The sequence below is a fragment of the Chelmon rostratus genome, chromosome 23, assembly GCF_017976325.1.
Source record: "Chelmon rostratus isolate fCheRos1 chromosome 23, fCheRos1.pri, whole genome shotgun sequence".
Classification (NCBI taxonomy): Eukaryota; Metazoa; Chordata; class Actinopteri; order Chaetodontiformes; family Chaetodontidae; genus Chelmon; species Chelmon rostratus.
In genome coordinates, this window is record NC_055680.1 from 6,644,012 (window position 1) to 6,670,377 (window position 26,366).

At 43.8% G+C, this 26,366-nt stretch overlaps 4 protein-coding genes across 8 annotated transcripts in view; 3 read left to right on the forward strand and 1 right to left on the reverse strand.

Annotated features, from left to right (window-relative positions):
* The first annotated feature begins 177 nt into the window (after positions 1–177).
* Positions 178–3,314, forward strand: LOC121626640 (glyoxal reductase-like). 3 transcript variants are annotated; one of them, XM_041965257.1, is made up of 6 exons: positions 178–229; positions 884–1,179; positions 1,465–1,610; positions 1,878–2,017; positions 2,157–2,315; positions 2,435–3,314. In XM_041965257.1, exons 2-6 carry the CDS (start codon positions 935–937, stop codon positions 2,612–2,614), a joined length of 870 nt encoding a protein of 289 aa, XP_041821191.1. In that variant the 5' UTR covers positions 178–229; positions 884–934; the 3' UTR covers positions 2,615–3,314. The 3 variants fall into 3 exon arrangements, with proteins under 3 accessions (XP_041821191.1, XP_041821190.1, XP_041821192.1); XM_041965256.1 differs by having other exon boundaries at positions 181–246; XM_041965258.1 differs by having other exon boundaries at positions 183–241.
* A 209-nt stretch (positions 3,315–3,523) lies between these two features.
* Positions 3,524–6,568, forward strand: LOC121626639 (glyoxal reductase-like). 3 transcript variants are annotated; one of them, XM_041965254.1, is made up of 6 exons: positions 3,524–3,583; positions 4,344–4,648; positions 4,908–5,053; positions 5,331–5,470; positions 5,609–5,767; positions 5,887–6,568. In XM_041965254.1, the coding sequence occupies exons 2-6, from the start codon at positions 4,395–4,397 to the stop codon at positions 6,064–6,066; spliced, it is 879 nt and encodes a 292-aa protein (XP_041821188.1). In that variant the 5' UTR covers positions 3,524–3,583; positions 4,344–4,394; the 3' UTR covers positions 6,067–6,568. The 3 variants fall into 3 exon arrangements, with proteins under 3 accessions (XP_041821188.1, XP_041821187.1, XP_041821189.1); XM_041965253.1 differs by having other exon boundaries at positions 3,536–3,600; XM_041965255.1 differs by having other exon boundaries at positions 3,544–3,595.
* Positions 6,569–6,830: 262 nt separating this feature from the next.
* On the reverse strand, positions 6,831–11,795 carry badb (BCL2 associated agonist of cell death b). Its single transcript, XM_041965259.1, has 4 exons — positions 11,649–11,795; positions 10,810–10,965; positions 9,775–9,995; positions 6,831–9,460 (listed from the first exon to the last, which is right to left on the reverse strand). Exons 2-4 carry the CDS (start codon positions 10,955–10,957, stop codon positions 9,323–9,325), a joined length of 507 nt encoding a protein of 168 aa, XP_041821193.1. The 5' UTR covers positions 10,958–10,965; positions 11,649–11,795; the 3' UTR covers positions 6,831–9,322.
* Positions 11,796–24,276: 12,481 nt separating this feature from the next.
* Positions 24,277–26,366, forward strand: part of slc8a4b (solute carrier family 8 member 4b) — an 89,898-nt gene continuing 87,808 nt past the window's right edge. The window contains exon 1 of the mRNA XM_041964617.1: positions 24,277–24,408. The gene's annotated coding sequence lies outside the window, so the exon portion shown is untranslated. The remainder of the gene's footprint in view (positions 24,409–26,366) is intronic.

Here is a 26,366-nt window from a genome sequence, read left to right on the forward strand (position 1 = left end):
TCATCCAGCAACCCGGGTTCATCCTCCAGCGGAACGTCAAGCAGGCGCGTCCAGATTCTTCCGGAGTCGGCAAACTCCAGCTTTCCGGTGTGGATACATCATCCAATCAGCGGCGTCGGGGCAGGTGTCGCTATGGTGACGGGGAGAACCGCCCAAATTGTCACATGACTGTCAGCTGACCACGTGTAGCAGGCAGGAGTAGATGTAAACATTCGTCTCTTAACGACAGGTAAAGTTTAAAGTAAGGTAATGTTGTCTTTTTTTCTTGCTTGTGTCATGTTGCTTTCATTGAAAATGTTCTTTAGTATGTGAGAAGCCGACAGGCCAAGGTGAAAACATTTATCTTTAACGGTGGCAGACGTATTTAACGGCGTTCCCACTCAGTTTGCTAAATTGTAATGTCCCCATAGATACGGCGCATTCCATTGCTCTAACATTACGTCACTGTAGCGCTGTTTGTTCCAGATTATGACGTCCAGGTTTGCTAAAATAGAGTCATTGTAATAAAGCTACATGGCGTTGTGACGTTCCAGTGTTCCACGATGTCTTCACCGTCGGTTCATTGTTACAATGTTGGTACAGTATGTGACGTTCAAACGCAGTGACAGTGCCGCAGTGGACCAGGTACAGCGGCCTGAAAGAGTGTCATGTAATATCTGTACTGAATATCTCACTCCACCACGTGGTTCATTACAACAATATGACCTCCATCTGTAAGGAAACTGAGGGAAAAGGGGTGTAAAACCTGCAGGAACCAGTTTAACCTCTCTGCTTCTCCACCTCCAGAAGTGCAGCATCAGTCTGAACATAACCATGTTAATATGTACTACTCAGAAGAATCTCCTGTTCATTTCTTAATCAACTCTCTCTTCCTCTTTAACAGTGTTCAGCAGATCAAGTAGTCCAAATAGGGTACAAAGGCCTTTCAGATTAGATGTCTTCCTCCACTACCCCTTCTGTCCTCCTAAATACGGGGGTTCAGATGCCCCTCCTGGGTTTGGGGACCTACAAGTTAGTGGGTCCTGATGATGTCTACCTGGCTGTGGATGCAGCACTGGTTGCTGGTTATCGGGCCTTCGACAGTGCAGCTGTCTACCGGAATGAAGCCGACTTGGGCCGAGCTCTGAAGGATCTCCTGCCCAAACATGGCTTAACTAGAGAGGATGTATTCATAACCAGGTGATATTTGCAGGCTCATATACCTTCCAAAAAAAGCACAGCATGTCAGCATGTGTGACCTTTGGGGCATTGTAGCTCTTCCAGCAGAATCTTTAGTTCCAGCAGTTTTATGAACATGCACACACACATGTCATCCTGTACACAGCCGGAGGATAAACAGTCATCATGCTGAATGTTTTTTTTTTCTCAGAGACCATATGGAGATGCTGAAACTCGTCAAGTCTGACTCTCAAAAGCACAGTGTACAGTTCTCAACAATCCTCCTTTCTGTCCTTCTCCCTGCAGCAAGCTGGGCCCCAAGGATCAAGGTAAGAGGGCCATGGAAGCAGCCCTCCACAGCCTGTCTCAGCTGGACCTGGGTTACATTGACCTCTACCTGATCCACTGGCCGGGCACACAGGGTCTGGCAGTGTCTGATCAACGCAACCCAGGTAAAGAGTTCAGATTAAGTCAGTGTTTTCCTTCATGAACCAAAGTATCACTGGAAACATAACTATGTGTGTTTGGTTTGTTCTGTATGTACATTTATGTAATATTTAAATGTAAAGCATCTGAAGTAAGTCTTTGCTTTGGCCAGTTTTTTATACATAAATACTCTAAGAGAAAAGATTCAAGCTGCCTTCTCACTGTCCTTCTCCACAATGCAGTTGTACTTGGGTAACACTGATGATGCGGTCCTGATTAATATTTGATTCCAGGCAACAGAGCTCAGAGCTGGGCCACACTGGAGGAGCTGCATGCCCAGGGGAAGCTGAAGGCCATAGGAGTGTCCAACTACACACCAGCACACATGAGAGAACTGATGCAGAGCTGCAAAATCCCTCCTGCAGTGCTACAGGTGTATAATGCGTGAGAATGAGAGGAGAACATGTAGCATGTATTATACAATCATTACTTGTACACAGATGCAAAAAGATTTCTGTACTCACAGTTATTGAAAGAGTCAATGCGGACGGTTTTCTTTTCTTTTCCTTCAGGTAGAGTTTCACCCACGGCTGTGCCAGACAGAGCTGAGGAGTGTGTGTGAGGAGTATGGAGTGTGTTTTCAAGCCTTCTCCTCCTTAGGGAATGGAGCTCTGGTCACTGACCCTGTGGTCATGGAGGTGGCCAAGAGTTGTGAACGCACACCTGCACAGGTTAGCGCACACACACGTAAAGCATCTTGACTCATGTCTTTTGGGGCAAGTTTCATCTACTTGGTGTTTAATGAATAACATTTACAGCACAAACACTTTGGACTTCTGTTCCCCTCCAGGTGCTGTTGCGCTGGGCTGTGCAGCAGGGCGTCCCAGTGCTCCCCAAGTCTTCAAATCCAGACAGGATAAAGGACAATGCCAGGATTTTTGACTTCACACTGAGTGACACGGACATGGACAGACTGTCGGCTTTGGACTGTGGGCACAAGTACTGCTGGGATCCATCAGAAGTGGTTTGATAGACCACTGGGAACAAATTTCATCCTGCATGATGCCGTTTTAACGCTGTTGTTACTCAGATCTGACTGCCAGTAATGCAGTGCTGGGAAATCACCACCAGAAAAAGTGGGAAATTGGAGTTTAGACACAGACATCTCGGTCAATGAAAACTCTCTGGTTTGCCAGCAGATTTTCCAGAACAAATGCTCTGGGCTAATGTATTGAGAATTTAGATAAATGTATGTACTGAGACATCTGAGAGCGCAAGTAGCATTTTGGATGAATCGCTGGGGGCCTTTTCAGCCAGTAACCTCTATTTGTGATGCCTACTGACCAAAAACGTTTTCTGTTAATTACACATTGTCAGTTTGCCATCATTTTAGAACTATCTCCATATTCTTTGTTGCCTCGTACTGTTCTTTAATCTTACTTTTACAAATGAAAAGTATGGCTCATGTGTTTTGTTTCAACTGTGTGATTTGCCAAAAGGTTGCAATGAAAATTATGAATCTGTCCTCTCTGCTGGAGAATTATGCAAGAGACTGACTTAAAAAACAGTTTTAAATGGTTTATTGAGGACAGCATACACCACAAGTTTTACAGCTGTATTTACAAAAGTCATTAAAATGAGAAGGAATCAATCATGCGAAGGTGCGTCTATTCGTCGCAGTGAAAATTACATTAGTTTCTACAGAGAATGGCGGGCATGAAATAAGCAGGTCATCCAGCAACCCGGGTTCATCCTCCAGCGGGACGTCAACAGCTAAAACTGACCGGCGTCAACCGGACGCGTCCAGATTCACTGGACTGTCCAGATTCTTCCGGACTCGGCAAACTCCTGCTTTCCGGTGTAGCTACATCATCCAATCAGCGGCGTCGGGGCAGGTGTCGCTATGGTGACGGGGAGAACCGCCCAAATGTCAAATGATTGTTAGTTGACCAAGTGTACCAGAGAAGGGTAGTTGCAAACGCTCGTCTCTTAACGACAGGTAAAGTTTAAAGTAAGGTAATGTTGTCTTTTTTTCTTGCTTGTGTCATGTTGCTTTCATTAAAATTGTTCTTAAGTATTTGAGAAGCCGACAGGCCAAGGTGAGATGAAAACATGTATTATTTTTAATGGTGGCAGACGTATTTAACGGCGTTCCTACTCAGTTTGCTAAATTGTAATGTCCCCATAGATACGTCGCATTCCATTGCTCAAACATTGCGTCACTGTAGCGCTGTTTGTTCCAGATTATGACGTTCAGGTTTGCTGAAAAAGCGTCATTGTAATAAAGCTACACGGCGTTGTGACGTTCCAGTGTTCCACAATGTCTTCTCTGCGGTTCATTGTTACAATGTTGGTACAGCATGTGACGTTCAAACGCAGCGACAGTGCCGCAGTGGACCAGGTACAGCGGCCTGAAAGAGTGTCATGTAATATCTGTACTGAATATCTCACTCCACCACGTGGTACAGCCAGCAGCATTGTGACGTCCTCACGTCCTGACGCTGCGGGACAGACTTTTCAGGTCTAACATTGCAACAGTTGCCAACATTGGTTCTCATTTTCTACATTAAATCAATGTGACCTCTGTCTGTAAGGAAACTGATGGAAAAGGAGTGGAAAACCTGCAGGAACCAGTTTAACCTCTCTGCTTCTCCACCTTCAGAAGTGCAGCATCAGTCTGAACATAACCATGTTAATATTTACTACTCAGAAGAATCTCCTGTTCATTTCTTAATCAACTCTCTCTTCCTTTTTAACAGTGTTCAGCAGATCAAGTAGTCCAAACAGGGTACAAAGGCCTTTCAGATCAGATGTCCTCGTCCACTACCCCCACTACCCCTTCTGTCCTCCTCAATGCAGGGGTTCAGATGCCCCTCCTGGGTTTGGGGACCTACAAGTTGGTGGCTCCTGATGATGTCTACCTGGCTGTGGATGCAGCACTGGTTGCTGGTTATCGGGCCTTCGACAGTGCAGCTTGCTACGAGAATGAAGCCATTTTTGGCCGAGCCCTGAAGGATCTCCTGCCCAAACATGGCTTAACTAGAGAGGATGTATTCATAACCAGGTGATATTTGCAGGCTCATGTACCTTCAAGCACAGCATGTCAGCATGTGTGACCTTTGGGGCATTGTAGCTCTTGCAGCAGACTCTTTAGTTCCAGCACTTTTATGAACATGCATGTCATCTTGTACACAGTCTGAGGATAAATATTCATCACGCTGAATGTTTTTCTCAAAGACAATATGGAGATGCTGAAGCTTGTCAAATCTGACTGCACAGTGTACAGTTCTCAACAATCCTCCTCTCTGTCCTTCTTCCTGCAGCAAGCTGGACCCTAAAGATCAGGGTGAGAGGGCCATGGAAGCAGCCCTCCACAGCCTGTCTCAGCTGGACCTGGGTTACATTGACCTCTACCTGATCCACTGGCCGGGCACAGAGAGCCTGGCAGAGCGTGACCAACGCAACCCAGGTAAAGAGTTCAGATTAAGTCAGTGTTTTCCTTCATGAACCAAAGTATCACTGGAAACATAACTATGTGTGTTTGGTTTGTTCTGTATGTACATTTTTGTAATATTTAAATGTAAAGCATCTGAAGTAAGTCTTTGCTTTGGCCAGGTGTATCCAACGTTTTATACATAAATACTCTAAGAGAAAAGATTCAAGCTGCCTTCTCACTGTCCTTCTCCACAATGCAGTTGTACTTGGGTAACACTGATGATGCGGTCCTGATTAATATTTGATTCCAGGCAACAGAGCTCAGAGTTGGGCCACACTGGAGGAGCTGCATGCCCAGGGGAAGCTGAAGGCCATAGGAGTGTCCAACTACACACCAGCACACATGAGAGAACTGGTGAAGAGCTGCAAAATCCCTCCTGCAGTGCTACAGGTGTATAATGCGTGAGAATGAGAGGAGGACATGTAGCATGTATTATACAATCATTACTTGTACACAGATGCAAAAAGATTTCTGTACTCACAGTTATTGAAAGAGTCAATGCGAACGGTTTGTTTTCTGTCCCTTCAGGTAGAGTTTCATCCAGAGCTGTGCCAGACAGAGCTGAGGAGTGTGTGTGAGGAGTATGGAGTGTGTTTTCAAGCCTTCTCCTCCTTAGGGAAAGGAGCTCTGGTCACTGACCCCGTGGTCATGGAGGTGGCCAAGAGTTGTGAACGCACACCTGCACAGGTTAGCGCACACACACGTAAAGCATCTTGACTCATGTCTTTTGGGGCAAGTTTCATCTACTCAGTGTTTAATGAATAACATTTACAGCACAAACACTTTTGGCTTCTGTTCCCCTCCAGGTGCTGTTGCGCTGGGCTGTGCAGCAGGGCGTCCCAGTGATCCCCAAGTCTTCAAATCCAGACAGGATAAAGGACAATGCCAGGATTTTTGACTTCACACTGAGTGACACAGACATGGACAGACTGTCGGCCTTGGACCGTGGGCACAAGTACTGCTTGGATTCATCGGAAGTGGTTTGATAGACCACTGGGAACAATCATCATCTCCCGTGATTCTACTTTAATGCTGCTGTTATTCAGGTTTGAGTGGCAGAATTTAGATTTTACAAAAAAAATCAACTGGGCTAATGTTTTGAGAATTTAGATAAATGTACACATATGTACCGAGATATCTGAGAGTGCAAGTAACATTTATGATAATACTGGCCAATAATTTGCCTTGCTCATTGACCCATATGTCATGAAACACTGAGAGCCTTTTCAGGTAGAACCTATAGATGTGTTGCTTACTGACAAAATAGTTTTTTTTTTATTATCTACAAATCTGTAAGTGTGCCATAATTTTAAGACTAGCTCCGTAGTCTTTCTTGCCTCATACCGTTCTTTAATCACACTCTTACAATGTAACATCTTGTGATCTAGCTTTTCCTTTTGAGCTGTCTACGAATTAAAACACTCATTTTAAAACCACTCTTAAAATTATTTATTCAGGACAGCATATATACCAGAAGTTTCACAGCAGTAGAGAAAATACATTTACAAAAGTCATTAAAAAATTCAAAGGAATCCAACATAAAGAAGTAAATATCAGAATTCAATTTTCTCCACGCACATCTCCAGATTCAAGTAATATCAAGGATGGTTGCAAAACTCCAGGTGCCCAGGCAGGTTTTTCCTCTGGGGTGTGTTCACTGCCACAAATGTTCAAAAGCCAAAACCACGACATCTTTCGAAAAACGTCTTTTCTGGACAAATCCCACACTGGCCATGATCATGTTTTCCTCTCAGTTGTGACAGCAAACACACCTCCACATTATTGTGCTTTATTTTTTTTTTTTCTCCTTTCTTGAGCGTAATATGTGACAGCAAGCTGTAAAGTTTAAGGCGGTAATTGAGCAAACGGACAAGGCTGGCTATGCGGCGCCACATCACAGGTTACAGCATGTTCAAGGCAGCTCAGAACAAAATTATGTTCCTGCTCAGCTTTATTTTCAAGAGAGTAAAGCATTCATATCTGGCCCCAAGCTCTCAACACCATGTACATAAATATTCTCGACCAGCTGATTCAACTGGACTACTTGTGTCAACGTACAGGTACAGGTCTACTGGGACTGACTTGCTCAAATGTAAACAAAGTAAACTTATTCCCAATATCCCTGTTCCCTGATCTTATATCACAGAATGGTAGAATTCCTTCTTCTTCGAGGAGAAAGCAGTTGTAATGTAACAGCGTAGTCTAACTGTATTAACCACGTTGGGAGCTTTATACCAGATGCTAATCAAATTTAACAGGATCACCAAATCGTTGCAGTCGACTCATCTTACACAGTCATGGCGCTGCAAATGTTACCGAAACACGTTAGACTGGAATGAATCAGAAAAAAAGGTGGTGCCGTTCGGATTGTCTCGACTTCTGATTTAAAAACTGTCCTTAACCGAGTTACGTAAAAGGTATTAAAAAAAAGGAGGAACAAAAGCTTCAGTTTAAAGACAATACAAATGCAGCCCCTTAGCCTGCACACCCGAGCACTTCACAACTCAACCCCGCAAGCTGAGAGGAAGAGAATAAGACACAAGTAGAACAAACCTATTACCATTTTCAATAAATCACATATTGATGAACAAGTCACGAGTAGCCTAATCATATTTACCAAGCAGTGTAGAAGTGCTGATCCTACTTTATAATCATTAATATGAGTAATAACTTCCATACACTTCACATTGTGTGTAATATGTGCCTGACATCAGATCAGCACTGATTCTGGCATCAGATCAGCAGCGCTAGACCTCGGGCTTGATAGATAACGATCCCATTTTATTCACATCCCAATGCAGATAAAAGTGAACGACCCACATTTAAACGAATTGTTTTCGAAATCCGGCAGGACTGGGAACTGATTTCACTCAGCAAACTGCAAATAGTTTGGAAAAATCTAGTTTAAATCCCTCACACTTGTTTTGAATGTGACTACACTCTCTAAATCCATGTTCTTAATGCACTGGGTACTGAGTAAATGAAGCCAAAGGCTAGTGTTGGCTCCTTGTACAGCAGTTCATTGATCCCCACACACATCTTATATGCACATAACATTTATCACAATAGCCATGGATTGTACACTGCCTATTGCTAGGTTGGCCAGACTTATTAAATAGCATGGTAACCTTGGAAAATAGGAACTTGTAAAATAAAATTCTGGCTAAACCACATAGCTTGTAACCTATACCCATTTGATAAACTATCAACAAAATATTTACACATAAAAATTCCAAAGTCTGTTTTTTTTTTTTTCTTTGCTCATCCAAGGCATTAAAAAGATAGATTCATATTGGTTTGTGCTTTTATATGTACGTTTAATGTCATTTTCTTCAGATAGAATCTAACCCTGAAATTTTATAAAAGATATTATTTCTGCATCATCAGAGATTGTCCTTGTACAAGATTGTTCTTCTTTTGATGAATTTGAGATATAAAGCAGTTAACAGTTCAGTGCAGCTGTTTAAGTTGTGGTACTGGCTTGCAGGTAGCAGAACAGGAAGCTGGATAGAGGCCCGGGTTGAATACTTTAAAAAATCCTTCCTTTTTACACTCTTTCCTCTGTTGCCTGCAGATTACTTTGGCACACAATTACAGTGATCTCCATTAGTTTGTGTTAGCGAAGCACAAACACTTGAAGCTGAACAAGCATTAGGAACACAGTGACGTTTGTGACTTCCCCAAGGAAACGAGGAAGGAAATTCTAACAGCATTCAAGGTGGCCTCAGGTGATTTGATTTCAGTGCATTTATCCCTCCATCCACAGTATATTGCATCGCTTTGATGGGAGAGACAACTGAAACGGTAAGTATCTTTTAACTGAGAGGTCGCCTCTCAAATCCACTCATATGCTAGTCTTTCTTTGCCTTTTGAAGACATCCTCTCTCCTCTCTTGGACCGTCGTTTTGATCCGTTCTATGGGGTTCGGTTAGCCAACAGTCCATCTTCATGCCTGACTTTTAACCTTTCATAGTGGGCTGCCCAAGAATAACATCACAACCAACACAAATACAAAAAAATTAGTTAAATGTAGTTACCAATGACGTAGAAAAATGACATGACTTAGCCATGCCTTTGTGTTTGGACCTTTCTCTTTTTTGATAAACCCAATCTTTCTACTGTTCCTTCTCAGAGCAGGTCTAATTGTTCTCATTGCTATTGTTTCCTTGGCTTCCCCACTGCTCTCCTCTGATCCCCATCAACCCCTCAAACCCTGTAGCACCCTTTTTCCTCTCTCAGTGCCTACTCAGTGCGATGTGTGTGGTTTTCATGAAGGTTGTTCTCTCCCTCTGTCTCCTGGTGACTAAAGAGGTAGCTCCACCAGCTTCTAGAGTGGGGCATCTGTTTGGCCGTCCCAGCATTCCTCGCCTTCTTCATTTCCTGCATGAAATAGGGATATAATAGAAAGTTTAAACTAATCAGTCATATTACCTTTGACCCAAAATTAGCATGCACAGGGTTCAGGTTTTTTAAACATCTGCAAACCCACTAGAAACAGGTGACTGACTCCTTTCCCACTGCCAGGTAATGAGTTTGTTTTTGGTGTGTCACATCTCAAATGTGCCGTACAAGATGTACCATCAGCTTGTACTATTCTTGGCCCCTTTTCCTCCAACTATGGCAAATAAATCTATGCAGTCATTGACTTCTCTTTTTCTAACCCCATCAACCATCCTCTGACCCCTCATTCTCACCCCTTTATCTAGCAGGCTGTCAAACTCGTCACTCATCCTCCGGAGCTGCCGGCCATATTTCTTGGCTGCCCACAAGGCAGGGGGAGCCGACTTGGACCGTCCCCTGAATGGAGCTCCATCAGTAGGCGTGCCAGCCTCATCTTCCCCCCTAGCCTGGAGCTCCTCATCTCTGGACACATTGGAGGCGTGGGACTCTGAGTTCACCCTGATTCGACCTGTCCCTACATGGGCGAGACAAAGGTGAGAGGAGTTTGTAATGCTTCACATGAGCAGGATTGGAGGAACACAAGACACGGGGAAAGGGAGCAACAAGGACACACAGTAGGAATAGAGGAATATTAATTACTAGTTATCATTGGAGCAAGTGTCAAAGTATCCAGATAAATGCAGACGAGGTTAGCTTACATTTCAACTAACAATGTTATCTCATTTAAATGCCCCAAAGTACATCACAATACAACCTGTGTGGGAAAGACCAGGTTAGATTTCTGCAAACTGAGGCCGAAGAGACAAAGCCCAGAAATGGCAAAACAAAAAAGGGGGAAGAACAGACAGCAATGTTGGAGAGAGCGATGAATGGCTGGTTTGATGCACTGACATCACATGTTTTTTCCTATTTTGTGCAAGAGTAGGATCTGCACTGCAGCAGCTGTTTTGGAAAACTAGACTGGAGCAGAGAACAGGATACTGCTTTCTTTGTCTACAAAGACTGCTGCTGTCGTTCGAAACAAACACATAAGCAGTCGTGGGTTTAGGTGCGAACTGTACATCAGTGCTCAGGTGAATTTTAGTTTTTGAGTATTGAATTGCATACACTGCTGACAACTGGAGCAGAAATACAACAAACTCTTGTTCCTTTCTGTCTGTCTAAGACAAACTTTAAGCTCCATCTGGAGCAGGCATCAGTGAACGATGCTCAAACACACTTTGAGCAGGTTTAGCAACCCAAAATTTAACCATGCTGTGGCATCTGCTGTGCTATTCTGCTCTACTCCATTAACACCCCCCTTCCCACAATTCTTTGAGGTTTCCTACCTGCCATTCGGAGGTCAGGTAGGGTGAGAGTGTGGCGTTGCGGAAGCTGCTGCTCTTCCCCAGTTGATGGCTGGTTGTTTTGTCCTTCCTCTACCTCCTCTGGTGGCTCTGAGTCGCTGTCGCTGGAAATAGTGAAGTTTGCAGCCATCGTGACATCTGGAGAAGTAACATTCAAGAAAAATGAGAACCAGGGATACAGTAAAAACCCCAAATTACTGTATGCTGCAGACAAGGAGATGTCCATATGCAAATACACATGCTGTGCACAAATCAGTTTTAATGACCTTCAATGTTATTTTATAATATTATTTGCTGCCCTGCACCTGACCTATCCACACTGTGCACACTAATGAAAAGGCCAAATGAAACGTGCTGTTCCTCCATTATAAAGAAGAGTAAGGTGAAAATGTGGCAATATAGCCATTGTGCTACATTTTACTATCAAACAACATATTAGCTCATTATTGAAGCAACATAAAATGGCATCATCCATTGTATCGCTGATGCTGCCCCAGTGTAACACACCCAGGCTAACGTTATCTATTCCACTTTGCTGTCCCTGATATTAGCCAGTCCAAAGGTATTCACAGTGCAACAACCAGCGACATTACCGCTTTTACAACTCAGAGCCATATTTGACTTGTTTAGGGACTTCTTGTTAGACTGTGATCAAACCGGCCAATACACCTTCATCTCCGGTCAAAACACACCGAGTCTCTTGTTTTGTTGTTGTTGACTGAAGAGGACAAAAGAAACTTCCTATAGGGCGGAAGGTGCTAAGAGGCTATGTCAGCCAACGAAATGTGTAAAAGAAAACGACTGCGAATAGGTTTCCTTACCCGAAGTCTTTATAGTGTGCTACAGGAAAGTGCGAGTGTGTCTTTAGTTGGCCTCATGCGGCCGCAGCTGTTGTTTTTGTGCTCGGTGTCTTGTCTTTTTACTGTACAGCACAGTTTAGCTCCTCGCTCGCCCAATCGCCGCGCGTCACTGCACCGCCGCTGCGCGCTGACGTCACTGTTGCGAGCTAGGACTGGGCTGGGGCTTTGTTTGTCTCCGCGGTTTACCGTAGTGTCGGGTGGAGAGGCGCAACGGGATTTAATGTGCGCACAAGTCAGGTCGGTCGTGTTTCTGTCCATCTATTTCTGTTTCTGTCAGCGGTGGGGCTCAGAGCATATACTTTAGTCATAGCAGTAATACCAGTTTGATAATGCACCAAGTAAAAGTCCTGCATTAGTACAAGCACAAAAGTTGTATCACCAAAATGTACTTAAATTACCAAAATTAAAAGTATTTATACAGTAGAATGGCCCCTAAGAGGTATATTATTGGATATTATTACTGTTCATATGTAAGCTGCATTTTAATGTGGATGTCTGAGGTTGAGCTAATTTTACCTACTGTATGAAAGCTATTTAATATCAATTTTCATGTTAGAAAGTAAAAAAAGTAGCACAAAATAGAAATACTATTAACTTGTACTTGTGCTCTAAGTTGTAGTTGATAGTACTCATGCTTTTGATCATATCACATGGTCTTCCTCGGCAGCAGGAGTTAATTGTGTTAGCTTAAAAGCAGAGTTTCACTCTTCATTTTTGACTTTGGAAGTCAACATGCATACAGACAGACTTACACACATGGAGATACTTGTTTGGGCTCGGCTCATGCTAGATTGAGTGTAATTTTTCCTCAGGATTCTAACTTTCTTTCCGAGACACATTTGCAGGCAGCATAAACATTTAAGGTCAAAAGGAGAATCAAAAGGAAATAATCAGGGTTGGCAGAAGCCATGTTTTTTTTTTTTTTTACAAAATCTCTTTATCAAGGGAGCAATGGCCAAGATGTTACACAACAGTTGTGAGATTTGTTCCTGGCAGATGTTGGCTGATAAGGAAAGGGTGGGGCGAGCGAGTAGCAACATGCAAGTGTATACACACATAGATTATGCTGTCTCTTCCTGAACACGATGAAAAAGCCATTCAGTAAAGTAGTTTGAATTGATTCATTTTTGTATTAAGACTGTTAAACATCCACCAAACTGACAGCAAGAGGGAAGGAGGGCATCAACATTGTGTTGAATCTGGCCCTTGTCTTTTCTTTTTTTTCCTCTCTTCCTTCCTTTTTCCTGAATCATGTGAGACAAGGAGAGGATAGAAAACCCTGCTGTTGTCATACCTCGCTTGAGCAGCAGGTGGGGAGGCAGGACTGCGAACTCATCTCTCATGACTTGAACTGAGCAGCGTTCCTCTTTGCTCTCGCTGCTTCGTCTCCCGTCATAGGTTGTCTGGTTCCTTGTGAGAACAGGGAAAATCCCATATGTTGAGTTATGTGTTAATCATGTGTGCTGTGATAACACATTTTGCAACATGAAGGAAATTTTTGGTGATGTGCAGATCTGGATTCACCCGTCATGATTACGTTAGAAAATCAGCGTCAATGGAAAAAAAAAAAAACCCTGTTTCTCATTTCCTGAAAAATTGGAACTGCAGAAAAGTATCGTGCTGGTGTGAAAAACATGACCTCTGTCCCTAACTGAAGAAAATCATTACAATAAAGCAATATGGTTTGAATGGCACTGCATATCCTCCACCGACTGTCTCTCTACTTTGCTCCCTTGCACTTTCCTCACATCAACGCAGGCGAGTCAACCATGCAATTATCTCCCATTTATATCTAGTGCTGCCTCTTCACTCGTCTCCTCCTCTTCATCATTCTTCTCTCTCCCCTCTCGTGCATTAAGGGCCTCTTGTGAGATTAGATACAAAATTAGTCAGTTTTGCAAAGTCAGTAAGTGACACTTGAGTGGGAGGGGGGCGCGCTGTTTTTGTGGAAACCGTGGCTGGGATTCGAGGCGATGTGATGCAGCTTCTTCTAATTCAGTGCATCCAAATAGAAGTAATGTGAGTTTCTAAGCTCAGACAAACGTGCAAAGTCCACACAGTCAGCTTTTCATACACTGGCGTAAGGATGGAGCAGCTCGAGAGAAAGACGGCTCAGACTCGCCTCTTTTGAACTCTATTTTTGGAGGGATTATAGAAATAATACATGGGAGTTCTCTTTTTGGTTGGATTCGGGTGCCGTTTGAGAACCATACTGTTATTATCCATTTTAATCTGTATGTGGTGTGATGTGTGTGTGTGTGTGTGTGTATGTGTGTGTGTGAGTAAAGCCATGTATGCACTAGCTTTGTAGAGCCATAAAATCCATCAGAGTGAGTGAGAAAACTGATCTTACACAGTTTCTTGCATTTTCACACACATACTCAGACACAGTGTGTGTGTATGAATCTGATGGATTTAAGTGTAATCTGAAGGAGCCATACAATTAGCATCCATTTATATCTCCCTGTACCAACCTCGCCCTGCCTCCCTGCCCCTCATCTGGCGGTTATTTTGAGAAATGGAGGCGTACGTACACCCACATTGTCTCCAAACCACCACTCAGTGTGTGTGTGTGTGTGGCTGCTTGAGAGCAAGTGCAAGAGTGTTTCCAAGCAGCTCCCAAAATGTTCCTTCCAATTTAATGCCAGGACACTGCCTGTCTGCCGGCGCCTCAGCTTCGCTCACCGTCCTTTCAAATGTTCCCCTCCCTCTGCGGACCCCGGCTCGGTCTTTGCGGGCTGAGCAGGTTTTGAACGATTTGAAGTGGGAGAGCTTAGAGAGAAGAAAGGTGTGAGTGTGAGGAGGGAAAAAAAGAGGACGATTTGGTTTCCCAATTCCAAAAAAGATCAGAAGCGCACCCAAAATACAGACAGCATGTACCAGACGTGGAGAGGGGGAGCGACGCAGACAAGGGAGCGGCGGAAAAAGGATCAAGAGTAAAAAGGCAGACCAAGACATGAAGCGTCTGAGAGTGCAGAGGGAGAATTAAAGTGAGACTTTTGGAAGACTGCCTGGCAGAAATCAGAGGAATGGCACAGGTGTGAGGCAGAAACATGGAAAGAGCAAACTTAACCTACATCGGGCTGAAAGCACTCCTCCTGCCCACTCATTCAACTTGAACCCTCTCGTCACTGCTCTCAGTACATGCTCATTATATACGGGCCGCTCCCTCGCTGTATAACTGAGTCACTCTGTGATCACAAGGCTGACATATGGCCGCTTTCTAATTCCATCCACTCCACCCTCGCGCAGCCCGCTGCTCTTCTTAAAATCAAGCTTTGGACTAAAAATGGCTTGCTGTCTTTTTTTCCCCCCAGTGGATAGAAAAATATATTTGATCCAGGACTGGTGTTGAAATCTGTCTCTTCTTAAGACAAGTGAAAAGTCTGACACGGGGTCGAAGAAACGCTCCTTTCCCTGATGCAGGAAGCTAACTCTTGTGTCTTAAAGCCCTTGAAATGTTAAAGGAATAGTTTGCTTTCTGGGAAATGTGCTTTCTTGGCAGGAGTTAGATGAGAAGATCAATATCACCCTCATACTTGTATGCTAAATGTGAAGCTACAGTTAGCAATGGATGACTTAGCTTAGCATAAAGAAGGGAAACAGCTTGCCTTCGTAAACTGGCTACATATGTACTTAATCTATTAAAGCTATTGAGATGCTGCCAGATGGATTTTGTTACACCTGCACAGAGTCAATGTGGCTATTTCTCCATCTCAGTCTTTAAGACAGGCTATAAGCTAAGCTAAGTTAACTGTCTCCTGGCTGTAGCTCCACATTTACTGGACAGAGAAAGCAAAATTTCCTGAAATGCCAAACTGTTTCTGTAAAGGAACAGAAACACACTATAACATAATAAAGCTGAAAGTAGACAAAATAACTGTACATTTCTAACAGTCTGTCTTCCGAGTCCTGGCTCGGCTCAAGGTTAAAGACCGGGTTAAAAACTGTAATTAACCTCTGCCTTCACTTTAGTGGACCCACACACACACTCAGTCCCACCCATGCCTGTTCTCCATCCTGTCAACTTGGAAGCCGAACACACTCTCGTCCGCCCCCCCCCTTTTTCAACCCTCTAATATCATCACTTGTGGCTGGCCTGTTTTCATGTGGTTGGAGTGGTGTGTGCATACTCAGACAGCTAACATAGATATGTATACCTGCTGGAACATATGTGCTCCATATGTGAACTGTAAGGACTACACTGGTGCATGCCTGTCATTATGTTGTCTAATTAGAGATAATGAATAGCTGTCGTCTTTTCTCGACAGGGAAAGGGCACTTTGACTGGTTCAGGCTTAGGAAACAAGATCATCATTTGTCCTGTTTCTCTGCCCCTTCAGCACTTCCTGATATATAGATTTTAGAATCTAGAATACACATTAGAAGTTTAAGTTTTTGATTTTTTACAGTTTGCTGCAACTGAATAACAGATCTTTAGGTAAGCTTTGCCCTTCATCACAGTATTGTCGTTATAGCAATGCTGCTTTAATTGCCTGCAGATCATGAGCTTTTGTTGGCTAATCAATTTATGTTAATCACCGTGAAGGTCTGCCTGCAGCTGAACAAATTTTCATGCTTCACTTCATCATCATGGTAGCGCCACCATACAGTGCCATACAGTAAAGCCATTTCCAATGCCCTTGGCCAATTAAATCATAATTTACCGTGACACTTGAATCTTTAATGAACATAGTGAGGTGCAAATGTAATCGTAATAGACTAAATTCGTGTGATCTTTTACTGAACAGCATGGACTGAAGGACTTTGTTTGGTTAAAAGTGCTACTGATTGAATTAACTACAAAGATAAATCATTTCTTTATGTAGAACTGCAGAAATTCCCCAATATAACATATGGCTCTATCTGATTTTTTTTGACTTGTTCACATGATAATATTCATTGACAAGTTCTGAGTATATTTTATCATATTGGTTTATTTTAATTTGACGCAGTAATGGCACTATGATTTGAAAAAAAGAGAGGGTTCTATCTTCTATAAGGTTGCGCCTGCATAGCCAATCACAGCTCAGCGTGAACACTGGGGGACCAATGAAGTGCTGCCTCTTTGCTTTGTCACCTCCCTGCTCTGTGAGTGGAGTTACAGGAGCTGGAACGATTGTGAAATAATGTGCGCTTAGAAGTTTTGAAACCTGTGATTTAAACTTTTGTTGAAGACACTGTGAATGTTGCTAATGCAAATGGAAACTGAGTTAATTTACAGCCTCATTTTATATGAACTTGCTGATTTTTTTGAACCGCAGGCTAGCGTGATAGACAGCTAGCTTGCTACGTTTGACATCGCAGCTCATGCTAGCATTTGCGAGCAAAAATGAATGTTGTTATTAAAAACTGCGGTTACTGTGATGACTTTAAACTTGCCAGCGATGACAGCCAGAGGTTTGTAGTTGGCAGGTTTCTCTAACTCTCCTGAGTTCCTCGACAGGCACAAGCTAACGCTAACGACTACAGCACGCTCAAGACGGTGACATGAAAGAGATCAGAGAGCATCATACAGAAAAAAAAGGAGAGAAGAGAAACATTTTTTGACACTAACTTCATGAATTGTATTGTTAGCTCAAATCTCTGATTCCACCAAAAGTTTTAGTGTCTAAATTTAAAACATGTAGCTCAAGTGTTGTCTTTGCCATAATACCTTATAATTCACACTGATTTGCAGTAACAAAGTTAAAACTTAAAAAAGTAGCTTTCTTTTTTTTTTGCTTTAGCCGACATAACCTTATAATTCTAATAATTTAGTTTTTATAATATTTTGATATTTAGGGTGCCTGTAGGATTCCTGTCAACCTGCACACCACAGGCATTGTATCATAGCAAGTTATGCTGCTGCTCTGTATAACAGTTATTAGGTCAGGTGACACTTGCTCTGTTTTCCTTCCCATCTTTCACAAGAGGAGTGGATCATCCATCCTCCTTAAAGATTTTATTTGTTTTGTGTTGACAGTGATGAGAGGCAGGAAATTGGATGGAGAGGCACAACACGGTGCAAAACAAGCCGCATTTTCAGCCCCAATGAAAGTACACGGTATCTGCATTAGTAGATTTGTCTTCCTCACTGCCTTAATCCTCCCCCCCATCTTTCTCATTTCACCTGCTTGCAGACTCTCAGCATTCCCCCCTTTTTACTCTTCCATTGTCTCTCGTCTTCCCACACCTCTGCCCTTGTGTCTCAAAGACGTTTTGTCCATCTGTGCCTTTTTCTAGTTCCTCTTCTCTCCTCGCTCTCACGTCTGCATGATGCTGTCTCTCCACGTCTCTTTCTTGCAGTTTCAATTCCGCCTCCTTTTTAGCCCCCTCCCTGCATCCTTTCCTCCCCCCGTGTGTATCTGGGTTGCTGACTGAACTAGTTCATGCGGAGCTTGCTGGCTGATGGCGTCATCGCCCCTGTTTAATTGATGCTGTTTGATAGAAACAAGCTGCTTGTTGGACTCAGTCAGGTGGTAACAAAATCTTAAGAGCCCGACCAGAAAGAAGAACAAGCTAAAGAGTCAAACTTTTTGAAGCGACCGTGATTTGGCATTTGGACTTGCTTGGAGATCAGAGAGCGTTCATGTGAAGCGTTCGGGGACACATAAAGGTGTAATTCATTAGTGATGTGCTGTGTACAACTTATGCTTTACTTTTGTAGCACTTTTCTTCTCAAAGTTAGAAAAGTGCAGTAAAAGACTGTTGCGGGAGCAGCACAATTACATTAACAAACCATTGAATGCTAATGAGAACTTACACTGACTGCTGGCTCCAGCTAGTCCCAGTCAGCACAACAGAAATGGGATAAGTAACTGTAACATTAGCATAACAATACAAATCTGCATAAAAATAATAAAATAATGGCTGTGATAGATGGCCATCATTACAAGGAAAGGACTAGGAACACATTTGCCAATAAGCCAATGTATTTTTCATCCCACTTCTGCTCCTTAAAGCTCTTTATATTATTCAACTCAACGCTATCTTTGTGGGTCTATCCCTGCAGCAGGCTGTCAATTCAAAATGTCTGCAAAGAGGGATATATCCCAATTTTTCAAAATCATAAAGCACAAATCTCCAAACTGCGATGTCAGCAGGAGACTTGCATTTGCAAAAATGCAAGATGTGTCTTATCGCCTATATGTTTATGTGTGTGTTAGTATCCATGTAATATGAATCACAGTGAAAGGTCAGTATTGCTTGAGGGGAGAAGAAACAAAGGAGACAAAAGTGATGAATTGCACTTTGGGACCGTATTCCTTACAACACCCCTGGTTATACCAAACTGTGTGAATGTGTGTGTGAGACACAGAGAGGAAAAGCACAGGTGCATGTATGGAATAAAATATTTTGCACTTGTATGATGTTTCTAGTTGATATTTCTGTGTTTTTCTGTCTGTGGATGAATAGAGGGAAAGTTAGAGGTCATGTCTTTATGTTGTTTAGTGTGTATTTACAATAATTTATGTGTGTGTGTTTGCAGACGTGTACCTTCAAATGCAAAGTGGAACTTCCCTCTATGACTTGTTTCACGTGCAGCAACTTCTCACTTATAATTCTCAGGGTAGAATTATGCAACAGCAACAGTGTGACCGGGCAGAAGAGGGTTGGACATGGTTGGACAGAATTTGCTTGTTACAGTTGTGGTGAATTTGTGCATCAGAGGTGATTGATTGTAAGAAAAGAGGCGCATACAGGCATCATCTGGCCCTCAGAGTGAATTTCCATTTCCACATTTTCTGGGCGCCACAGCGACAGATGCTTTGTTGCACGTATGTGGCTATAATAACCCAAAGTGGACAGAAAACACTCAACCAGTGGGTGTAGTTTCATGTGTGCGGGCATGACCGTGGGTGTATGTACAGGCAGGTGGGAACATATTATCTTGTACATTGTAGCTGCTCTGACAGAGAAACAGTGTAGCGTCGCCCAGACGCTCATCTTTCCCCTTTCAAATGATCAAGGCTCATTTGCTTGCAATCCTGCTCATCATCATTTAGTTGTGTTTCAGAGCTCCCCCATGGACCACACTCAGCATGACTTACAATTGCTTCGGTGGCCTGACACAATGAGTCTGAGGCGGCTCATGAATAATCAGGAGCCAACAAAGCTTTATAAGGTTAGAGATAAAGCAGAATGGCTTGATTAGTGGGCTGCTGTGTAATCATGTCCAATATTTGAGCTGTCTTCACGAGCACATGAGAGGATTCTGAGATGGGATTTGGGGAATCTGGCCTCTATTAGCCTTTATTTACCAAAGGTACTTACTATAATCGCATGAGCTCCTTTCCAGCAACACCCAGCTACAAACTCATATCAGTCTGTGGTTGAATTTTGTCTCCATGTCACATGATACTCTTAGGAAAGCACTAAAACATGCTATTCCAAGAAGTGAAAGCGATGTGATTTCAGTATAAGAGTGGAAAACACACTTTTGAAACACTTATTGTGAAATAGTGGACATGAAACTATGCAAGCGAGGTCAATAAGTTATTGTTCATTTTCAAATTATCCCTTTAACAAGTGTAAGTCTTAGATCAAAGGATATGTTTAGCTGTGTTCAGCCCGCTTTCAGTCCCACTTCTAAGGCTCATAACTGACAAGTTTTATCGTGTTTGTTTAGTTTATACAGAAAGTGAAGTGTGAAAATGAGACATTGCAGGTAAATCACTGCTCCTGGCCCAGAAATATTCCTGCATATACTGTAAGCACCTGGCGTAATTAGTGAGCTTTGGATGTGCTTGTAGGTGAGTGTTGGACAGAGCCAGCCTGGCTTTTCCCTCCTGGTTCCAGTCCTTATGCTAAGCTAAGATACAATAATGCTGGCAGCAGCTTCATATTTTGTGTACAGACAGATTAGATCAGAGGGGTGCCAATTTTCTCATCTCCCTCGCGGCAAATAAGCATATAAATACATCTTTCTGCACAGTACAGCCACAGGTTTCGACTCTAACTGCAGATTAAATGTGTGCTGAATGGGAAAATGCAAAATTCTGGATACAGCACAGAAGCAAGTGTGTTGCATTGATGCTTACTGTCTGGCCCACTGAATGCAGTGTAGACCATCTTATATCGACCACAGAGGGGTAGAGTTTAGGCAACAGCAATGAGGGACAACGAGTGTGAAGAAGACCTAGCCTAGTTTTTAACCAGCTTTAATGCTGCGCCAACTGTTTGTCTGCCAAAGTCTGTGGAATACATGACAGAGAGCAGCATGCATTGTTCATGCAGGGAGTTTGTCCAAAGGCACCCTGAAAACTACGGCTGTTAGAAGCTGTTAAAGAGCGTCCCCACTGAAAAATTCAAAGCAGGTGTCACAGCCGGCAGCCTTGGTACCAAATTCATTTAGCGCTTTTATTTTCCTAATGTTTAAGTTTTCCTGCCGGGCCTGAAGTAACATAATAATTCGGACTTGAGTGTGAGTATATCTGCATCAACATTTGGTGGACCACTCAGCTGGGCACCAGCTAAAACTCAGAATTAGTCTGACCTGGCTAATTAGTGTTAGTACAAGTGTGGTATTTCTGAAGTTATATCTGTATCGCACATGTGAAAACTCTCATTATTTCCTGAGAAAAAGGATTTGGGTCAAATAAGAAATAATAAGAAATAGCAAAATGATAACTTATTCAAGTAGATTGGAGAAGAAACATACATTTTCTCATATGCCAGAGGAGGCTGTGAACCAGAGGCCGACACGCCAGTAACAGGTTATTGTGTGTATGCAGTGTGTGCGCAGATGGCAGCCTTGAGTCTAAGTAATAAACCATATCAAAATCACATGAAACCTCTACTTGAATCCTCTTATATGGCAAGAGCAGAACTGTAACCAATGTGTCACAGCTTTCACAAGTCTCAAGCTCAAGAAGCATCTTAATATTTCATGGAGAGCAGCAATTATCCTCCGGGCGGTAACGGTTGCGCTGCTACTTTCAAAGACGCACTGTAGTATAGTTATCGTTTTTAGCTATATGGTGGTATGACAGAGGGCCCCGCTTATTCTCTCATTGCCATAGAAACTGGGCAGAAGCTTTCTCTGAAGACATCGCTGTGGCTTGTTTGGCAATATAGTGAGGCAGGCAGACACACACACTACGAGGCGATGGGGGAGGGTTAATAGGCGCTGAATCTGAAATGCTTTGATGCTGTGCTGAGAGGAGGAACTACAGCGGAGCTGGGAAGCGAGGGATGATACATGGTGGAGTTCTAGTAATCTGAATAGAAGCTATTAGGAATGGACTCAAAACCTGATTTGAAGCGTTTGGATTCGTGCTAATTGAGCTGAATTCATTATTTTATCCGTCAGGGACGTTCAAAGCTGTCAGGCTTTCAGTGTTTGACGCCTGTCTTTCTTCGCTCACCTTTACATTCCGGCCAATCGGGACTTGCCCTGCGGCAATAAGCAAATTGGCATTTCCAGTTGGATGATATGAGATGTTTCGGTGCTGTGGTGGGGGCAGTTAATCAATGACTTCTAGCGGCCAGTATTTAACCCTCCTGACCCTCCCAGTGCAGTATTTTAAAGAAATGTTTGTTTTGAGACCGTTATCCTAAAAGCCTTTTCTCCATCTTCAGTCTCGACGCTTCTGGAACGACCCTCCTCCTCTTGATTTTGGGTTTTTTGGGTTGAAAGCGCCGCATCGATAAGATTGGGGAACTTTTGCCATCGTGGTCACAATAGGAATGGCTGTGTTAAGCTTAGGGGGTGGCCGAGGCCGTGTTTAAAAGAAGGAAACATGAACATGACAGACTGATCAGATCTAACAGAGTGAGTCTGTCAGAGGATCATTTGCTCTTTCCACCAGTTTGTGTCTTGACTGTAACAATTTTTGTTCGTGCAGCCACACCATGATGCATTCTTCTGCGCCATGGAGGGCCTTCATGAGGTCGAGCGCTGTGGTTTATCATGAGTTGAGCCCACATACATCCTGCTATAGCCTCACTAGAGCATCAGATTTGCAGCTGAAATGAATCCCTGACAAATCTGCTATTTACTCCTGTTTGAGCGCTTTAAAATATTACATTGCAGAAGCCACATGATCAGCAGTTCTATGCTTTTTAGACTTTTCTCTGTGTAAGAGCTGTAAGAGCTGTGTGTGTGTGTGTGTGTGTGTGTGTGTGTGTGTGTGTGTGCGGTGGATGTGTCGGCATCTGTGTGTCTGCACACGTGCTTGTGTGTGTGTTGTTCTTTCATGCATGCCCCGTGCTGTTGAGTGTGCATGTGTGCCCAAATGTGCATGCTTGTCCAGCTATGATTTGCAGTCATGCATTTAGCTGGAATGCATTTGGACATGGTTGGTTGTGTGTTCTCTCGCAAGAGTTTGGCTGGAACTGTTCAGTGTTCAGTGTGTGCATGTGTGTGTGTGTGTGCGTGTGTGTGAGCGATGTCCCCCCGGGGTGTGAATTACATTGTAAAGGCCATGCTTCACGTGGAGACAGAACTCTGATCAACTGTGTCAAAAAGATGGATAATGCAAAACTACTGCTCTCCTCTCTCGCTGTTTACACCGACTCCGGCTCTCCTCCCCATCCTCCAGCTCCTCTTCCCGTCTCCACGGCACCCATCCCACCTATCTCCCCCGTCGCCTTCCAGTCTCCCTCCCTCCTCCTTTTCTCATTTCCTCTCTGGCCTCTATCTCTTGCCTTTCCTCCTCCGCTCTTCCGTCTCCCTCCTTGTCCACTTCTGCCGTGCTCCCCCTGCTCCTCTCTCCCTCATCCATCTCTTATCCCCTCGTCTTATCGGGGGCTATTCTTCTTTGCCGCCTCCTCTGTGGAGAGGTGAGGCGGAACAGCGCTTACCCAACCTACAAACGAAGTCCCCTCCAAACAACATACTTTTAGGTCGCCAGTGAAACACACTCACAATTCAAGTCATATCGTCTGTGTCTCTTGTGATATTTTGAATTTTGACTCCTTCATACTGATCTTTGAACTGTGGACTCTTATCAACTTTACAATGCTATTTATTCTAAACTTTGCTGCTTTTCTTTGTTTTGTATTGTAAATTTAATATATTTGAGTTTTAGACTCATCATCAGACAAATGTAGCAACTTAGAATCATATTTCCCTTTTTTTCCTCCAAGTAAACAATTGATTCATTGAGACAGTAGCTGATAAATAAACTATGGCTGCAGGCCTGAACTTCATCCATCCTTTTCCCTTTCACTTCTTTTCCGCTGCTGCACTTTCACTCGTACGACGTCCATGTTCATCTCTCCTCCTCTCTCCACTGATCTGTGTTTGTCAGTGCAGGGGGTGATGCTGCTGGGAGTGTACGCTCCTGTGGTTCACATCGTTCATCCTGCGCAGTCCCCAACACACACTCAGGCCAGGGGCACACACACACACACACACACACACACAGACACACACACACACACACACTCACACCCCTGCTCACATCAGCTCATCCTTCCTCACTCTCCATCTCTTTTTTTACTTCTCAGCTCTGCCTCTCTCTCTGTGTATGTGTTGTTCTGCACTAGAGAGAGAGAGAGAGAGAGAGAGAGAGAGAAAGAGAGACCTGGGAGGGCGCAAGAGCGCGCGAGCCAGCCAACGGGTGAAGTGCGCGTGCTCTCGCCGTCGCCGCCGCCGCTTCAGAGGAGAGGAGCCGTTTATTCAGCAGCTGAATGAAGGACGGAGCGGAGGGAAGGATAAACACATAGATGAGAACAGGATGAGTGAATGAATGAATGAACGGATCCTGACCCGGGCTTCCAGAGAACCGAACCGGTGAGGAGACGCGAGCAACGTGTGCATGACTATTATTGCTCTGAATTTCTAACGCGTTTATTCCAACTGTTTTAGTTCCTTCTTAATGGTGAGAGGGTCGGTGTAAGAGGTGTGTGAAGCGCGAGGTGTAATCACTCTGACAGTTCCGTTAATTGCAGCGGCTGGTGTAATTTTGCACAGATCGGTGCATGCGTGCGTAAATAAGGAGCACAGAAGCAGTCAGGGGCGAGACGAGACGGAGGCTGGACGGGAGAGGAGAGGAGAGGAAAGTGATCGTACGGCTCCGGGAGAGACCGCGGAAGAATCTCCCGGACGCCGGGCGGAACGTTCACGGCCGGGGGTCTCTCTCAGGTGTGTGCGGCGCCGCAGAGCTCTGCCCCGTCCGAGAGACGCCTTCAGCGCCGCTCCAATTAAGCATCTATCCAGCGCGCAGTCTCCACTGTACTCCGCTGGAGAGAGACACTCTGGAAAAAAACGGGGAGTGACATTTCCCCAAAGCTGCAGGGGTTTTAACCCTGCCGAGCGGGGTGGTGGACCGCGCAGGCTGCGAGGCCGGCGGCCGGTGAGGGAGGATGAGACCGGGGTCAGGGTTAGTGCACATAGCCAGGTCTGGAGGAACTGCACACCGGGTCAGGGTGCACGACAGGGATGGATAGGCTGTGGGGGAAATCGCAGACAAACAGAATATAAACGGACAGGGGACTCCGTGAGGTGCATGAAGCGGGATTAACAATGATGATGATGATGATGATGATGATGATGATGAAACTGACTAAAATAAAACACACAATAACAGATCACAGCTTAAGGAGGTAGTTATGATTCTGTTTAAATGTTTTTAAAGATTTTTGTTAGTGTTGGTGATGATGATGGTAGTGGTGGGAGTTCATGGTGATGATGATGATGGTTGTGGTTCTGGTGATGATGATGATGATGAGGGGCAGCAGAATGGTGATGGAGCTGGTGATGATGATGATGATGATGATGATGGTGCTGATAATCGTGCTGGTGATGATGATGGTGGTGGACGATGACGGTGGTGCTGCTGCTGCTGGTGATGATGATGATGGTGCTGGTGATGACGAAGATGATGGCCATTATTATGAGTATTAAGATGTAGTATAGAGTATAAGTATAAAAACGGATGGTGAGAGTTTTGATGACGATGATGATAGCTGAGGGCAGCAGGATGAAGATGGTGCCAGTGAAAATCATGATGATGACATATGGTGTTAATTTTGGTCATGATCACAAGGATGGTAATGCTGCTGTAATGAAGATGTTGATGTTGATGGTGACGATGGCGATGATGGTGGTGATGGTGCTGGTGCTGGTGATGATGAAGATGAAGATGATGACCATTATTATTGATGAAAATGTTGCTGTAATGAAGATGATGGTGATGGTGGTGATGATGATGGTGGTGGTGGTTGTAGTGGTGGTGTTGGTGGTGGTGATGATCATGATGATGATGATGGTGCTGGCAATGATGAAGATGATGATTATTATTATTGATGAAAATGTTGCTGTAATGAAGATGATGGGGGTGGTGGTGGTGGTGGTGATGGGGGTGGTGATGATGATGATGATGATGGTGGTGATGATGATGATGGTGATGATGAAGATGATGACCATTATTATTGCTGAAAATGTTGCTTTAATGAAGATTATGATGATGATGGTGGTGTTGGTGATAGTTTTATAATACCAGCTGAACTAATGGCAGCATACTGAGGGTGATGATGGTGGTGATGATGATGATGGTGGTGGTTTTGGTAGTTTTATGATACCATCTGAAGTAATGGCAGCATGCTGAGGGTGATGATGAAGATGATGATGGTGGTGGTAGTTTTATGATACCAGCTGAAGTAATGGCAGCATGCTGAGGGTGATGCAGACTTTTTGAACAGTGATGAATAATTAACATAAAGATATGTCGCCATCTCAATAATTCAAGC

Bases quoted from the DNA above. Each gene is read 5' to 3' on its own strand.
- LOC121626640 (XM_041965257.1), top strand. From the start codon at position 935: ATGTCTTCCTCCACTACCCCTTCTGTCCTCCTAAATACGGGGGTTCAG. The intron at 1,180-1,464 runs GTGATATTTGCA...TTCTCCCTGCAG, and splicing joins GAGGATGTATTCATAACCAG to CAAGCTGGGCCCCAAGGATC. The intron at 2,316-2,434 runs GTTAGCGCACAC...GTTCCCCTCCAG, and splicing joins GTGAACGCACACCTGCACAG to GTGCTGTTGCGCTGGGCTGT.
- LOC121626639 (XM_041965254.1), top strand. From the start codon at position 4,395: ATGTCCTCGTCCACTACCCCCACTACCCCTTCTGTCCTCCTCAATGCA. The intron at 5,471-5,608 runs GTGTATAATGCG...CTGTCCCTTCAG, and splicing joins TCCCTCCTGCAGTGCTACAG to GTAGAGTTTCATCCAGAGCT. The intron at 5,768-5,886 runs GTTAGCGCACAC...GTTCCCCTCCAG, and splicing joins GTGAACGCACACCTGCACAG to GTGCTGTTGCGCTGGGCTGT.
- badb (XM_041965259.1), bottom strand. From the start codon at position 10,957: ATGGCTGCAAACTTCACTATTTCCAGCGACAGCGACTCAGAGCCACCA. The intron at 9,996-10,809 runs GTAGGAAACCTC...TCGCCCATGTAG, and splicing joins ACCTGACCTCCGAATGGCAG to GGACAGGTCGAATCAGGGTG. The intron at 9,461-9,774 runs GTGAGAATGAGG...TATTTCATGCAG, and splicing joins ACAGCCTGCTAGATAAAGGG to GAAATGAAGAAGGCGAGGAA.